The following is a 16,101-nucleotide window of genomic DNA, read 5'->3' as shown; positions in this document are numbered from 1 at the left end:
TTGAAGAAAAAAAAAATGAAAAAAAAAAAACCAACAACAACTTTTTGACTTGCACTGTCAGCTTTGGCAGAAACAGATAATTTAAATAAAACACCATCTAAATCTCTTGCTTTGGGAGAACACTGCGTACAACCAAAGTATGCCTTACTTAAGATATATTTTCAGAAATCATTTACAAAATAAATAAAATAACTTTTTAAAAAAGGGGCCTAGCCCCGGTCTCCCATATACCTACCATGCAGTTACTTTTGAGTTTTAATTCAGATTAACTATAGACAATCGTGTAATTCACTGATAATTAGCTAGCTAAGTTCGTCTATATATAAGCTAGACGGATAATTATAATTTACCGCGAAGTTGTACCATGTTGTAAAAGTTTGACCATCCTACGTATACCCTAATGCTATATGAAAGCCTTCTTAGCTTTTGGGGAAAGAAATACTTGTTATTTGTTCTAGTCTCATCTTAGGCCATCGCTATAGTTTTTTTAATGCTATTTATTTTAAGAAACTTTTAATCTACGACACATTGAATTTTTGCTTCATGGTAACAAGAGTTACCTTTCTTTGATTGTGTGATGTCTGATTGCCGCACGACGTCGCTGCGCTAGGATTCAGTTGATACGCCATTTTCATGCAGTATCAACTTGAGGGAAGTGCGATTGATAGCAGACGAGGCTACTTTCTATTTGTACAAATGCAACAATACGAAAACAGTATGAAGATTTAATAACATAAGGTTTGTCTCGGGAAAACTTAAGCGAAATGAATATTGTGTATTAGCAGGAATTGTAACGTAAACATATAGACACTGCCTGGATATTATGAATGAGAACGTAGCGTGGCTACACTAATCTGTCTGATTTGCTGTTAACTTTTAGTCCCCTACTGTAACTGTTTAGCTACTGTTGTAGCGGAAAAGATATCACCTTCAGGAGCTACTGATTATCTGTAAGGCCTGTAGGCCGTAACCCCTTACACTAATAAGATATAAGGTTTCCAAAACAAAACCTTTTTAGTTTTTGTTATTTCATGTTAACAGTCGGTGTCATTTATGTCGAAATGCTTACTTATAAACATATAAATTGAAATACAAACTGTACTGGCAGGCGACCAGTTCTTGTCGAGTACAGTATCTATATACTACCAATTCTGGACATCGCATGAAAGCTTACATGTACTTGTATGAACTATGATCAAACAAGAATTTTCTGTCAATTTTTGTTGAACTCATAATGAAAGTGTCTTTTAAATCAGAAGATGACATTATTTGAGAGGTTATCGGTCAGCTACAGGCTTTATAGGTGTGATAGCGAGAATTGGTAGGCTATAACTCAATGAGAACTGGTCGCCTGCCAGTATCAGTTGGTGATTGGGCCTAAGAAATCATATATATCAAGGATTTATAGGTGAGAATGATTTGTCACTGTCTCTTAACAAGTTACTAAACAGCACGCGAGACGCCTATGAACCGGGAATAAAAAAAAACTATGAACGGGATAAAAAACATTTTTCTCAATAAATACTTGTATTATCGAGACAAACAAAACACCATAGACCAATGTAAAATTAATCAAATTTCACGTTAAGTACTGGAAGATTTAGAAGAAATGTCTTAAATTTTTGTTAGAAAGTTACGACAGGTCATGAAATGACCGCACGCTTCATAAAGTAAGACGGTAACCCTCTCACCCACAAGCTACATCAAATGCTGGGCTGGCAGATATCAAAGGAAAATCAATGGTTGTCGCCCAGCGTCATGGTCAGTGCACAAACATAAAAGCTCCTGCGTCGTACCTGCACAAAACCCAGTGTGACTTATCCTTCTCATATACGTCCTTGTATATATTTATATAGAATTACAACTGTATGAACCTACAAAAGCATACATGTAGGCAGCAGGCTACATGTAGGCCTACAGTACATATCAATTTTAATCCAAACAGAAAGTTGCACAGACTCCCACACACGACAATGATAACATAGTACAGTAATAAGTAGACACAATCAATGATAATTTTAAGATAATTGAGATACCCACACACAGTGGGACCTTTTACCAGTAACAGCAGTACAATTGTACTTGTACATGTACTGTACCATCCTGGATACTCTAGGGGTTAATACATAAATCTGTATTACATGTAATAAATGCATTGAAGCTACCAATCTGCGTTTGACTCACACATTTTTACACCACGACACAACATACAGAACCTACAATAATAAGAACAAGACTATCAACATTACAAGTCCTACACAATCAGATATCACATGGTACATGTATCTGAATTAAACCCATTGAATAATGGTATACTGTTGACTATATGTTTGCATGCTTGCAGTTGCAATTGAAGGTGGAGAGCTAGATTCATCAAGAAAGATAACATACTGTATAAGCCCCTTTCATGTCTGACTATAGTGCAATTACCAAATCCACATAATCATCTGTATTGAAAGCATCATATAGGGTAGTAAAACCCACAAGAATTAGAAGGACCTAGCTATATAGTCTATATTCACAATTAATGTGCAGCTTGTTTGACAATGACTGATGTCAGTTTAGATGTCATTTTGGAATATTTTACCTATATAGGAGACATACATAATAATTACCTATAGAACTTACTAATGTATGTACAGTCAAACCTGTCTATAAAGACCAGACATATGGGACACAGAGAAAATGTCTTCTTAGCCAGGTGGTCTTCATACCCAAGTTGAATGTGCTGATTTTGGTCAATTGAAGCACAGGTTTACAACGCGCGTTATACAGAGATGGTTGATAAGGCAAATTTTACAACATTCATGTAGACAGTAATTAAGTACCAATACATGTAAATATAGTCCTACTACCAAGTCATGACACAAGACATTTACCGGTAGCTTTTCAACATTCTGACAGACTATGTCACATACATGAATTGAACTTTTTGAAAAAGGGATTTCATGATTATTTGTTGAATTTATTTTTCAGTTTGTTGCAAATTGCTAGATGATGGAAGTCAAGACACGTTCACCTTGAAGTTATCAGATGATAGTCAAGATCTCAATATGGATGTAGCTACTAAAGATTTTAGTGAAGTGTCTATAGCTGCTGATCATTTAAATATGACAACATACAGCAGATTAGATAACATCACAGCAGACGATGCCTGTAATGATGTTTCTAATGGTGGAATAGAAGATGAAATGACCAATGCAACTGAAGATGACGAAAACCAAAGTAATCTAAACACAAAAGGGACTGACACTGGCGGGGCCGACCATGACTACCCTCTGAAGTCCACAGACATTAGCATCATCCCACTTTCAGATTCCATCAAGTTAGGTTATTGTAAAGATTCAGGGTGTGGTTGTAAGTTAGTACATTGTCCTTTCTGTGACAAGTCACACTTCAAACCAGCAAAGCCTTCACGCGTTAGAGATCATCTGGAGCTGAAACACTTTGCACATTCAGTCAAGTATGAGGGTAGGTATAAATATATGCATCACATCTAGTCTAAAAACTTGTATTTTAAGAAGTTAATCTTACTTATAATTATAGACATCCACTATTTTAATGTATTAATTTGATCCACATGTTCTTGTAGATCTTCATCAACTAGTTGTGAATTTTCGACATGTAAAAATGCATGCTTTATTATTTCAAACAACAGGCAAATGAATAAACATGTACAAGGCTGTGATTTGTTTTTGTGATTTGTTTTCCAGATATGATAATTGTGAAGTGTTTCCGAGACTGTGGTGATAAACCTAGAGGCCACTACCATTGTCCCAGCTGCGAAAAACAGATTTTGAAGAGAAATGCTTTCTATTCGCATCTTGTGAAACACATTAAAACCGTGGTAAGAACAGTAAGGTACAATTTAATTATCATTAAAGATGCTCCACCGCTGACAAATTGTATTTTTTCTCTATCAAAAACAGGAGTAGACGATTTAGTATTTTTCTTCAGTTACAAAAGTTACTTAATACTTTACACCACTACCACCAGTAAAAAGCTTGAGCTTCTAATGTTACAAAAAAATGAAAATATTGAAAATAACTAATTGCATCCCGAAAAAATTCCCTGGCAATATGTCCTATATGGAATGAAGTACTGATAGTGCATGAACCAAAATCAAAATTTATTATTTTATGTTATTTTTTGTGTTAATTAGACATATATACATGATTAGACACCAATTATTGTTAAAATGATGAGTATCATTTATGCTCTGTCACCGGTGAAGCATCTTTTAGCTATATACATGTACATGGTACGGAGTAACAGCTTCACCATCAGAACAGTGTAAGATGTGGAACAGTTTACCAGAAGATGTTGTTTCAGCACCAAACATTAACTGCTTCAAAAATAGACTTGATACTAATTGGAAAAACGAAGACATAATTTTCAACTACAGGGCTACCATAACCGGAAAATGAACAGTATATGTTAAAACATGACATTTTCGAGTCCGGTGCAGAGGAACAATAGTTCCTGTACTGGAAATTATCTATATATATATCTATATATCTATGGTATGTTAAATAACTGTGTTGTGTCAATAGAAATATAAGAACGATAGCTTTTTCTTTACTAAATTAAATGTATAATTTGCATATCAAATTGAAGAATTAGTTAGCATTTGAATAAGTATCACGAATAACATATTTTCTCAACCACAGAAAAAGTCCATCAGTCTGGTGACAGCTCCCGATGACAAACTCCCATCACAGATCATTTTCCAAGGTAATTTTGATAATGTATAATATCAAATACCAACGGGTATTTACTTTGGTTGTTAAGAGGTTTCTGAGCATTTTGTAGTTAGAAAAATTATACGTGGTTGGTCGATGAAACAGAGATTCAAATAATGTATTGAACATTAATAATGAATAATACAGATTACATATTGTTTTGTTAATCTTGGTTTTACTACAATAGGTGACTGGGAAAGGACAAAAAAATAAAAAGTTATTGCATTCAAAAGCAATATACTATTGTGTGGGAACGCAAAAGTATTGCATACAAACACAAAAGTATTGCTTGCGAATTCAATAGAATTGCGTGCAACTGCAATGATTGTTGCGTGTGAACGCAATAGTAAACCAGACAATTAACTGTCAGTTACTAAGTGATATAATCTTGCGTACAAAAGTATTATTTCTTTCGCACACAATAATTATTGCGTTCACTCGCAATTGCAATCGCATGCAGTAGATTTGCGTTCACATGAAATAGTATTGCATTCACATGTAAAAGTATTGCATTTGCATGCAATTTTTTTTTTTTCATGTTCTTTCTCAGCCACTTTATTGCCATCCTCGACACTCCAGGGGTTCCGATCACTTACGATCACTACACCCCTGGACTATCTCATAGTAAAACTGTCGGTGGTGGTACACTGTATTATATTTCTAATATTATAATTGGTAGTTATTGGAAATATTTTTGGCTATATCACACAGTGAATCTCCTATGATGTGATCATATAGTAAGACTGAAAGTCAGACTGAGTAAGACTAAACAGAGTTAGATCAGACACTCTTTCCTGTGGTGAAAACTTTCATTTCAGATAAGGGATACTTATTATTATTTTGGTATTTGATCGGCATGTTTATAGAAAGCCGCGGTAGCTGAATGGTTACTTGTTAGATGTCCCAACATATACAAGTCCTTCCCCTGTGGGTGACAAGTTCAAATTCCGGGTGGGGCAGTTGCCAGGTACTGACCGCTGGTCGGTGGTTTTTCTCCAGGTACTCTGATGTTCCTCCACAATCAAATCAGGTACATCCTTTCATAACCCTGGCTGTTAATAGGACATAGAACTAAACAAACCAAATTATAGAAAGGACCAAACACTATTATTTTATAAAGAAAATTAAATTATATATGTGTTTGGTGTCATACAGATGAAACTCTTCAGCTGTGTCTTGAGAACTGTAGTCCAAACTTAGAGGAACATTTCCACTGCCTGTTTTGTGAGGAGATTTTTGTGGACAGAAGTATGCTGATAACACACATGTGGAGATGCCAGACGGGCAAGGGAAATCATTTTCCCAACATGAGACTAGGAGAGGAAATGGACCAACAAAGAGTAGATAAGTCTGTATCTACTGTGACTTGTCCTCATCCAAAAGATGCTCCAAATATCAAGGTAACAATATAAATTATAACCCTGCAGATACTGTCCACTTTCATATAACATGTATTTTAATTTGTAAGAAAGACTAAAATTAAGACACAGTCACTTTTGATGATATTGTGGCAATTGCACAAAATTTAATATGAATCTTCTGGGACAGCCCTTCATATCAAAAAGTAAGGGTCATTTTCAGTTTTCATTTTGATTTAGAGCTTGTTGGGTGAAAATTGGTAATTGTGAATACATGGTACAATGATCAAATAGTTCAATTAGGGATTGATCTTAATCACTTATCACATATTTTACATTCAAGTACTTGATTCTCTTTGAGCTCAATGGAAGTATTTTACAACCCTTAGTCAGTTTTCTCGTTGATTTGACAGTGGCACGTGTCTGTTGTACGGAGTATCGAGGACATGCCTGTAGAGAAGTGTGAAGATCCGTCCTGTATGTGTGGGGGTTACTACCACTGTGCTCTCTGTCCTTCCACCAAATTCAAACCCAACGCTGAACAACAACTCCACAATCATTATAACCTCCATTGGAGAAAACGCATTCCATACAAAGGTATGATGAATTCCATTCAAAGGTTTGATGAATTCCATACAAAGGTATGATGAATTCCATACAAAGGTATGATGAATTCCATACAAAGGTTTGATGAATTCCATACAAAGGTATGATGAATTCCATACAAAGGTTTGATGAATTCCATACAAAGGTATGATGAATTCCATACAAAGGTATGATGAATTCCATACAAAGGTTTGATGAATTCCATACAAAGGTATGATGAATTCCATTCAAAGGTATGATTAATTCCATACAAAGGTATGATGAATTCCATTCAAAGGTATGATGAATTCCATACAAAGGTAAATTTATTCCATACAAAGGTATGATTAATTCCATTCAAAGGTATGATGAATTCCATACAAAGGTAGATTTGTTCCATACAAAGGTATGATGAATTCCATTCAAAGGTATGATGAATTCCATACAAAGGTAGATTTATTCCATACAAAGGTATGATTAATTCCATTCAAAGGTATGATGAATTCCATACAAAGGTAAATTTATTCCATACGAATTAAAGTATGATTAATTCCATAAAAAGGTATGATGAATTCCATACAAAGGTATGATGAATTCCATACAAATGTTTGATTTATTCCATACAAAAGCACTGATTAATTCCATACAAATGAATGATTAATTTTATACAAAGGTATGATTTATTCCAGACAAACGTTTGATTAATTCCATATAAAAGTATAATTAATTCCATGCAAATGTATGATTAATTCAATACAAAGGTTTGATTTATTCCATAAAAAGTATGATTAATACCATACAAAGGTATGATTAATTCCATACAAACAAAGGTATGATTGATTCCATACAAAGGTATGATTTATTAATTCCATACAAAGGTATGATTGTATGTATGATTAATTTCATACAAAGGTATGATTGTATGGTATGATTAATTCCGTACAAAGGTATCATTTATGGAATACTAAGGGTTTGATTTATGGAATACAAAGGTATGATTTGATATGTTTTTGGAATGGCCATGAAACCTTGAAAAATGTAGATTGGTTCCCGCCTCAGTTATCTCCCATGCGTTTACTTCACTGAGGACAGGTACATATGTAGCGACCAGCCATCTTAAGTAGGATTTTCTACTCCAGAGTGTGCATCACTGCATATGATATGTCATTATGGAGACAGCCACTTCCTTAAAGAGAAAATAACGTCAAAAACATTATATCCATATGCACACTAACCTCTGGTAGCAAGAAATTGTTACATTATGGGGTTTTAAGAGGTAAACAATCCTGATTCCAGATTACTATATCCTGATATGCTACCTGCCCTGTCAGAGTTCTGATGATAAGCTAGCCATCAGCTACCACTACCACTGTCCGGTATGTGGGGAGACCCGGAGGAGGAGGAACTGTTTCTTACATCATCTCCGTATCTGTCAGGGAAACCGAGAATCCACACACAAGTAAGATCATGCTGTCTCATTAGTTAATGATTTTGAGGTAAAACATTGTTCAGTCTTAGTGTTAAACTTATACCCTTATTCCCAATAAACTGTTCTGGTGTAAATATAGGATCTTAAGTGAGTGTTTTTTTCATATGAGACTTTGTTAAACCTTGGTGGAAAAAAAATCAAAACTTCGAGACAAGTTTCATAAAATCTCATATGAATGGAACAGAAATTTAAGATACATGTACTTTTTATTACATAACTACAAAACCTACATTTCAAAGAATCTTGGGTCAAAATGAATTGCGAAAATCCAGCATTTTTTCCTGCCATCCTCGAAATCTTGAGGTAACGTCATTTTTCGTGATGTTATTTTATTATTTCTATCTTGACTTCACAATGAATTTCCAGCCAATGACAATTGCTCTAGGTCATATTACACTAGTGACATAGGTATGTAATTTTGCAAAAATACTACACAGGAGAAAAAACTGATGGTTTGGCGGATTATGTGATTTTTAAGAACATTACTTAACGTTCAACTTGGAAATTAATCCTTTTCTGCTTGATCTATTATCTTGTTTAAAATCAGGGCATATGATTTTCTCCTGACATTCAATATTTTCAGGTTTTCCATGTATAAAAATAAAGACAGCAATGAAATCCCTGAAACTTTCACTGAAGCTGAGAAGGCCGTGGAAACTCTGACTAATATGGATGTGGCTGCTGCAGAAGATCCTACGCTAGAGCAAATGACCATTGCCCAAAAGCATTGTGGTAAATGTCACATACTTTGAATATGAAGACAAACATCATTTAACATCTGTGTTAGAGACAAGAGGTCTCGTTCCTCAGATTACAAATGTATATTAAAAAGAGTCTTGAATAATTTTAAACTTTGTTTTCTCTGTAGATATTGGCAATAAAGACAGCTTAACAGAAACTCTGGCAGATCAGTGCTCGGACCAACCAGAAAATGATGAAATAGAAGTTGCATCTTCTATAGATGTGAGTGTAAATCTTTGTTTGTTCACGTTGTAGTCAATATATTTATTAAAAATACGATACATTACCACATGAAAAACATTCAAACTTAGCAACATAACAATTGCACTTAGAATTTGTAATTTTATAAGAAGTATGTACAATGTGCGACTGGGATAATTAAAGCCTTAAATGCAAATTCATCTATGATCTTGTCTGGAAGCATAAAGCCAACCAAATCACTATGTAGAATTATTCTAATTAGAACTTTCTATAAATTAATTAAGTTAAATTAATTTCTTTTGACAATTGAAGGAATACCAAAAAAACTATGATACTCGTCCATAGATAGTAGCTAAAGAGCCAATAGGCGAAGGTTATATTGTTATTTCCAATAGGTACTTAAGACAATTAGATTATTCTTGTAACTAATACATATGGCATATAGTGCAGTCGCTACAAATTAGAAGTTTGTAAAGATGACATCTTCCCTATTCATTGTTAAAGACGTTTGAAATTTTTATATTGTAAATATGGTTCCTGTCACTCGAAGAATGCTTCTTTGGCTCAATTGGTAGAGCTGTTATTTTTCACACTGTAGACCCGGGTTCGATTCCTGGTCGGGACACTCAGCAGGAATGTGTATTTTCCTTGTTCCTCTACATTTGTGCCCAACTAAATCATATAACCTATGGGAGATGATTAAAGAGACTCAGGTTTAGATTTAGGAAATCTCAAGAAGAACAGGGAGAGTATGCATAGTGTTAAGAGAGCAAGTTGATGTGGTATGTATTTAGTGTTAAATACAGTGTCTGTCATTCAGCTGATGGAGCATGCTTCAGCATGCTTCTTTTGAGAATGAGAAGGTCATAGGGACTTTTTGTTACTTTAGTTATTTTAACGTAATAATGATCTGTCGTTTTAGGTTTATGAAAAGGTCACAGCAACCTTGTCCAGGAAACTGATAATGGCTATTGACCAGTCAACATTAGACAGTGTCCTGAGTAAGGTGACCACAGAGACAGATGTAATTTTAGACTGGGCACCAGGAATTTCCTCCCCTCAGTACACAATCACTGGTCGGCTAGAAGACATCATATTGACCAAGGAACTGCTCTACAAGGTATGTGGGTTATAAACAATCCTACAGTATTGGATTTTTTCTAAGTTTTACATCAATAAAAAGATACAATTTAATTTTTTACATGGTAGAGAAAAATATTTATCTAATATCATGTATTTATAAGACTTTCATTAGCCATGAACACATCTAGATACTCCAAGAAGGAAATATTTGTCATTTCAGTCTGTGATGTTAAATTTTTACGCTGCAAGTCATTTGGACTAGTAAACCCTGTGATTTCACTAGTCCGACTATTTAATCAGTAGTCCAAATTAAATGCACGAAAATGGTTTAGATGCTTTCGTGAATTTCTCACAAAATGATGCATCCTGACAGAAATAATTGCATACAGAATGCACTCAAAATGTGTTGAAAAATGCAATCGACCACCGCTCTTGTAAATATAGTATTTACCGATTTTAATCAAGTGGGGAGCCACTTGTCCAATCGGACTAATTCATTACAATTGGTACTAGTCCGGCCATATGTGCTTAAAGTCGCAGCTGTCTTTTGTTTGATTCATTAAATGTAATTGTTTTTGTCCTCAAAATGTGGAAATTAACATATTAAATGTGGCCAAGTCTATCTTTGTCCTGTTATATAAGACACATTGCAAGATCAAGGGAAAGCAATATTTTTAGTTTTGCATTGCCTTTTTACACCTTGTATGTTTAATTTCAGCATGCACTGAAAATGGAGTCTCCAGGGATTGGCCCTCTAGGATTATGTAGAAAATGTAAAGCACTAGGTGGGTAGTTTGGCACTAATATAAATATAAATGTTTTCTTCCTCCCAAACTATAGCTTTTAAACATCAATTATAACTTGTTACCATACCTTTGCCACAAAGGTGGCTTTGAATAAGTACATCTAGAAGTACTTTTCTAGTAACAATTGTTATCCAATCATGCACTTGATGACTTGTAAGATATAATTTCAAAGAAGGGATTTAAAAAATTTTAATCTGAGGCTGGCAAAATGATCAGTGTTTGGTGGTTTTAGTGTCAAGCCAGCAAAATGATCAGTGTTTGGTGGAGAAATATGTGTTTATGCATTTCTGTTGAACCTTACATTGTATCTTCAAGTCGGTAAAAAAGTTGCATTCTTTTAATATTCCATCTAAAGTGAGGATGATGCTAAGTATTGAAATTGTTCATGGCCATCAAAATACTTAAACCAAATAAGATTAATTAAATAAGATATTGAGTGAATAGAATTCAATATAACAAAAATAAAATTTAGTTGAACATTGAATTATACGCAGGAAATGTCTTGCATACATATCTTCATTCTCCCTTCAGATTCTACTTGCGATACAAATGACAGTGATTTAAAAGAGACAGCAGCACCACAAGGACATGAAATAGCGGATACTGTAATAAACAACACCAATTCAGACATTCCTCCTGTCAAACGAAAACGTGGGCGTCCAAAGAAAGTTCCAAAATTAGACCTAACAAAAAGTGGAGTTACTTCATCTATTGAGAATAGTGATGTTATAAATAATGCTGATAAAATCTTCAAGCCACCTGAAACAGTTACAGAAAAGAGGTCTGTCATAAAGAAGAGAAAAACAAGCTCACATGACACAAAAGAAGATACAAATGAACCAAGTCCAAAGCGTTACTCCACCAGAGGTAAGAAGGTTGATTTCTCCGCCATGGTAGGGGCTAAAAAGACAACGGAGAACAGTCATGTCAGATCAGAAGTGACAGTTGTGGTGAATGGGAGTCTAGATATCATAAGCAAGGAGCAAACCTCCCAAACAGACTATGATATCATCACAGATGTAACTGCATTTAATGAAGACTCATCTATATCATTAAAAGACAAGACATTGAATTCATCCATGCTAAAAGATGCAATCGGAAATCCAGCCGAGGGAGTTCCTGATGACGTTGGAAATAATGATGATATGGAAGATATCTATGGTCTTTTTGAAGAGGAAATAGATGATCAAATGATTCCAAAGAAGAAAGCTTCACCTCTGGTGATGCGAAGAGGCGACAATGTAGCGCATATCCCGGCTATAGTTTTTGAGGATACCATCAAACTTGGGCGCAAGTCACTCAACAAAAAAGATCAGGAAGGTAAATTGCAAATGATTTCGAAGGCGTCACCGCTAGAGGGAGAGGCAGATGTTGAAGTGGATCAGCCATTTAAACAACCAATGAAATCATTGTTAAATCCAAAAGTTGCTCTAAAATCCCAGATCAAGAGGAATCAAGACAAGAAGGAGTATTACTGTCTGAAGTGTGACTATAAAACTTTTCGCCTTAATTGCTTATATGCACACAGAGAATTCATACACAATGATATCCCTGTATGTGAGCACTGTGGGAAGAAATTTGGCCGGTTCATGCACTTACAAACACACATTCAGGCTGTTCATACTAAGTCAAAGTCAGCCGTCTGTCACATCTGTGGGAAGAACTTCGACCATGTACGTTATATGAAGGCCCACATGAAGCGCCACTCTGACATCAAGGACTATGCATGTAACATATGCGGCAAGAAGTTTACTGAACGTACTACACTGAAAGGGCATATGGAGATTCACAAGAATCCGGATGAAAGAACCTACAGATATGTTTGTGATTACTGTGGAAAGCGTTTCCTTAATAAGAACTCGTATTCTGACCATATCAACAAGCACACAGGAGAAAAACCATACTCCTGTGATATGTGCGACAAAAGCTTCACCTTCAAGAGCGTTTTGAATAAACACAAACTTTTCAAACACACCACTAACAAGCCCTTCCCGTGTCCAATTTGTAGGAAAGCATTCAAGATGCAACGTCTCCTGAATCAACATCTCGTGACTCACACAGGCCAGAGCAATTTTGTTTGTGAAGAATGTGGAAGGTCATTTTCTTGTAAGAACACGCTAAAGAATCATCATCCAAAATGCAAGGGAGTTGCAATGAGACAGAAATCGCAGTCAAACGTGATTCTTGTCCTGTCTGATCAGGGCTTGAATCAATCGGAACAGGTATCGTTATCAAATGCTATGATGTCGTTGGATGCTCAGTCTTCCAATATGGAGGCTACACAGTTAGTCACGCCTGAAGTAGTGCAACTAGAACCAACGCAGGTCTTGGACAGTGTTGTTCAGGAGGGAGAGGAAGAACCAGCGCTCTACATATGTAGTGAATGCAATGCAGTGTTTGAATCTTTCCAGGAGGTAGAGACACATGTATTAATGGGACACACAGACGGGTCCATCAAGAACGGATTGTTACTTCAGCCTCAACACCTAATGAATGGCACTGTGATAACGACATCAACAGATGTATCCGTCTCACATCCTGTGGTAGAAGATGTCCATCAGGAATCCATGTTTATTGGCGAGATTGATGCCTCAACACTGGTTCATGTCGCTACCAAAGATGAACCAGCAGTTTAAACGTTAAAACTGTAACCATAAACATATACCGTTAGGTTTGTGAATGTTCAAAATACTCTGTGACTTGATCGTATATTTAATTTCTCAGGACAAAGCATCGGTTTGGCTCGTATTATTTAAGAAAAAGTCATGAAAGTGAATTCGATAATATTAAAACGACATATATAAGATATATTGTCATTTCCTGTGCTATTAAAAAGTGTGATTACAATGTCTTGATTAGGATGGGATATATTTAATTTATAAATTAATTTGTACTAAAATTGCTCCATCTTCAACTTATTGTCTAAGTCTTTACATATTGATAAGTGATAAATGCCGCCCATTTCCTTTTCAATACATATTGATAAGTGATAAATACCGCCCATTTCCTTTTCAATACATATTGATAAGTGATAAATGCCGCCCATTTCCTTTTCAATACATATTGATAAGTGATAAATGCCGCCCATTTCCTTTTCAATACATATTGATAAGTGATAAATACCGCCCATTTCCTTTTCAATACATATTGATAAGTGATAAATGCCGCCCATTTCCTTTTCAATACATATTGATAAGTGATAAATGCCGCCCATTTCCTTTTCAATACATATTGATAAGTGATAAATGCCGCCCATTTCCTTTTCAATACATATTGATAAGTGATAAATGCCGCCCATTTCCTTTTCAATACATATTGATAAGTGATAAATGCCGCCCATTTCCTTTTCAATACATATTGATAAGTGATAAATGCCGCCCATTTCCTTTTCAATACATATTGATAAGTGATAAATACCGCCCATTTCCTTTTCAATACATATTGATAAGTGATAAATGCCGCCCATTTCCTTTTCAATACATATTGATAAGTGATAAATGCCGCCCATTTCCTTTTCAATACATATTGATAAGTGATAAATGCCGCCCATTTCCTTTTCAATACATATTGATAAGTGATAAATACCGCCCATTTCCTTTTCAATACATATTGATAAGTGATAAATACCGCCCATTTCCTTTTCAATACATATTGATAAGTGATAAATACCGCCCATTTCCTTTTCAATACATATTGATAAGTGATAAATGCCGCCCATTTCCTTTTCAATACATATTGATAAGTGATAAATACCGCCCATTTCCTTTTCAATACATATTGATAAGTGATAAATACCGCCCATTTCCTTTTCAATACATATTGATAAGTGATAAATGCCGCCCATTTCCTTTTCAATACATATTGATAAGTGATAAATGCCGCCCATTTCCTTTTCAATACATATTGATAAGTGATAAATGCCGCCCATTTCCTTTTCAATACATATTGATAAGTGATAAATACCGCCCATTTCCTTTTCAATACATATTGATAAGTGATAAATGCCGCCCATTTCCTTTTCAATACATATTGATAAGTGATAAATACCGCCCATTTCCTTTTCAATACATATTGATAAGTGATAAATGCCGCCCATTTCCTTTTCAATACATATTGATAAGTGATAAATACCGCCCATTTCCTTTTCAATACATATTGATAAGTGATAAATACCGCCCATTTCCTTTTCAATACATATTGATAAGTGATAAATGCCGCCCATTTCCTTTTCAATACATATTGATAAGTGATAAATACCGCCCATTTCCTTTTCAATACATATTGATAAGTGATAAATGCCGCCCATTTCCTTTCCAATGAATTAAAGTTCAGTTTCTGAAGTCATTGATATTGTCTTAAGCGTCTTTAATCGATTTAAAAGAGCCATACCTGTATAGCATTTGATAAATCCGTAATTTTTATACTACATGTATAGTATCAATCCAAACTAACTTTGCACATGAAAAGCCTATTGAAGACATTTTGCACCACATGAAACAATATGACATACACGAATAATCAAAAGATTCAAAATTGGTTTGTGTAGGTTTTATATAGTTGCCAAAGTCACGAAATTTTATATCTCGAGTTTTTTCCCCACAAAGACATACGTTTTACATACAGAACGTGTAGCACACTCTGTTGGTGAATGACGCTTTAAAGGGCTACAGTGTGCAGTTTTAGAGATGTACTTAATACATGTACATTGCAGTAGTTGAGTCAGTTTATTTAGAATCACTATCGAAGATAAACGACGATGTATATGTAATTCATTAATACAAAGAGTGGGAGATCTTACGTCCATATGCAGAATAGCAATGTTTCCTTGACGACCAGTGGTTCCACCATGACAATTAACTCCACATGCGATTTGTCCAAAAGGAAGAATCACCGTTTTTTTGGTTCACGACGTATACATGTATTTTTTATTCACTTTCAGATCAATTTATTGAAAACATCAATACGGAATTAGATAATGCATTTATTCACGCTCAGCTATAGATATATGAGCATTTTTGGTTTTGCGGAGGAGGAAACGTTAATTCCATAATAGAAATTGATACAGTGAATTCATTTGATACTTACACTGTCTTGGG

General features: G+C 34.9%; 1 protein-coding gene across 1 annotated transcript; it reads left to right on the top strand.

Annotated features, from left to right (window-relative positions):
• Nucleotides 1-617: 617 nt before the first annotated feature.
• LOC138322053 (uncharacterized) lies at nucleotides 618-13,813 on the top strand. The gene is made up of 12 exons (XM_069266110.1): nucleotides 618-738; nucleotides 2,977-3,471; nucleotides 3,714-3,847; nucleotides 4,671-4,734; nucleotides 5,898-6,142; nucleotides 6,514-6,697; nucleotides 7,982-8,144; nucleotides 8,758-8,906; nucleotides 9,043-9,137; nucleotides 10,039-10,236; nucleotides 10,918-10,984; nucleotides 11,537-13,813. The coding sequence occupies exons 2-12, from the start codon at nucleotides 3,054-3,056 to the stop codon at nucleotides 13,639-13,641; spliced, it is 3,822 nt and encodes a 1,273-aa protein (XP_069122211.1). The 5' UTR covers nucleotides 618-738; nucleotides 2,977-3,053; the 3' UTR covers nucleotides 13,642-13,813.
• The last annotated feature ends 2,288 nt before the right edge of the window (nucleotides 13,814-16,101 follow it).

This window comes from Argopecten irradians, chromosome 1 (genome assembly GCF_041381155.1).
Source record: "Argopecten irradians isolate NY chromosome 1, Ai_NY, whole genome shotgun sequence".
Classification (NCBI taxonomy): domain Eukaryota; kingdom Metazoa; phylum Mollusca; class Bivalvia; order Pectinida; family Pectinidae; genus Argopecten; species Argopecten irradians.
This window is presented reverse-complemented; position numbering and strand designations above follow the sequence as displayed.

Bases quoted from the DNA above. Each gene is read 5' to 3' on its own strand.
- LOC138322053 (XM_069266110.1), top strand. From the start codon at position 3,054: ATGGATGTAGCTACTAAAGATTTTAGTGAAGTGTCTATAGCTGCTGAT. The intron at 3,472-3,713 runs GTAGGTATAAAT...TTTGTTTTCCAG, and splicing joins ACATTCAGTCAAGTATGAGG to ATATGATAATTGTGAAGTGT. The intron at 3,848-4,670 runs GTAAGAACAGTA...TCTCAACCACAG, and splicing joins TGAAACACATTAAAACCGTG to AAAAAGTCCATCAGTCTGGT.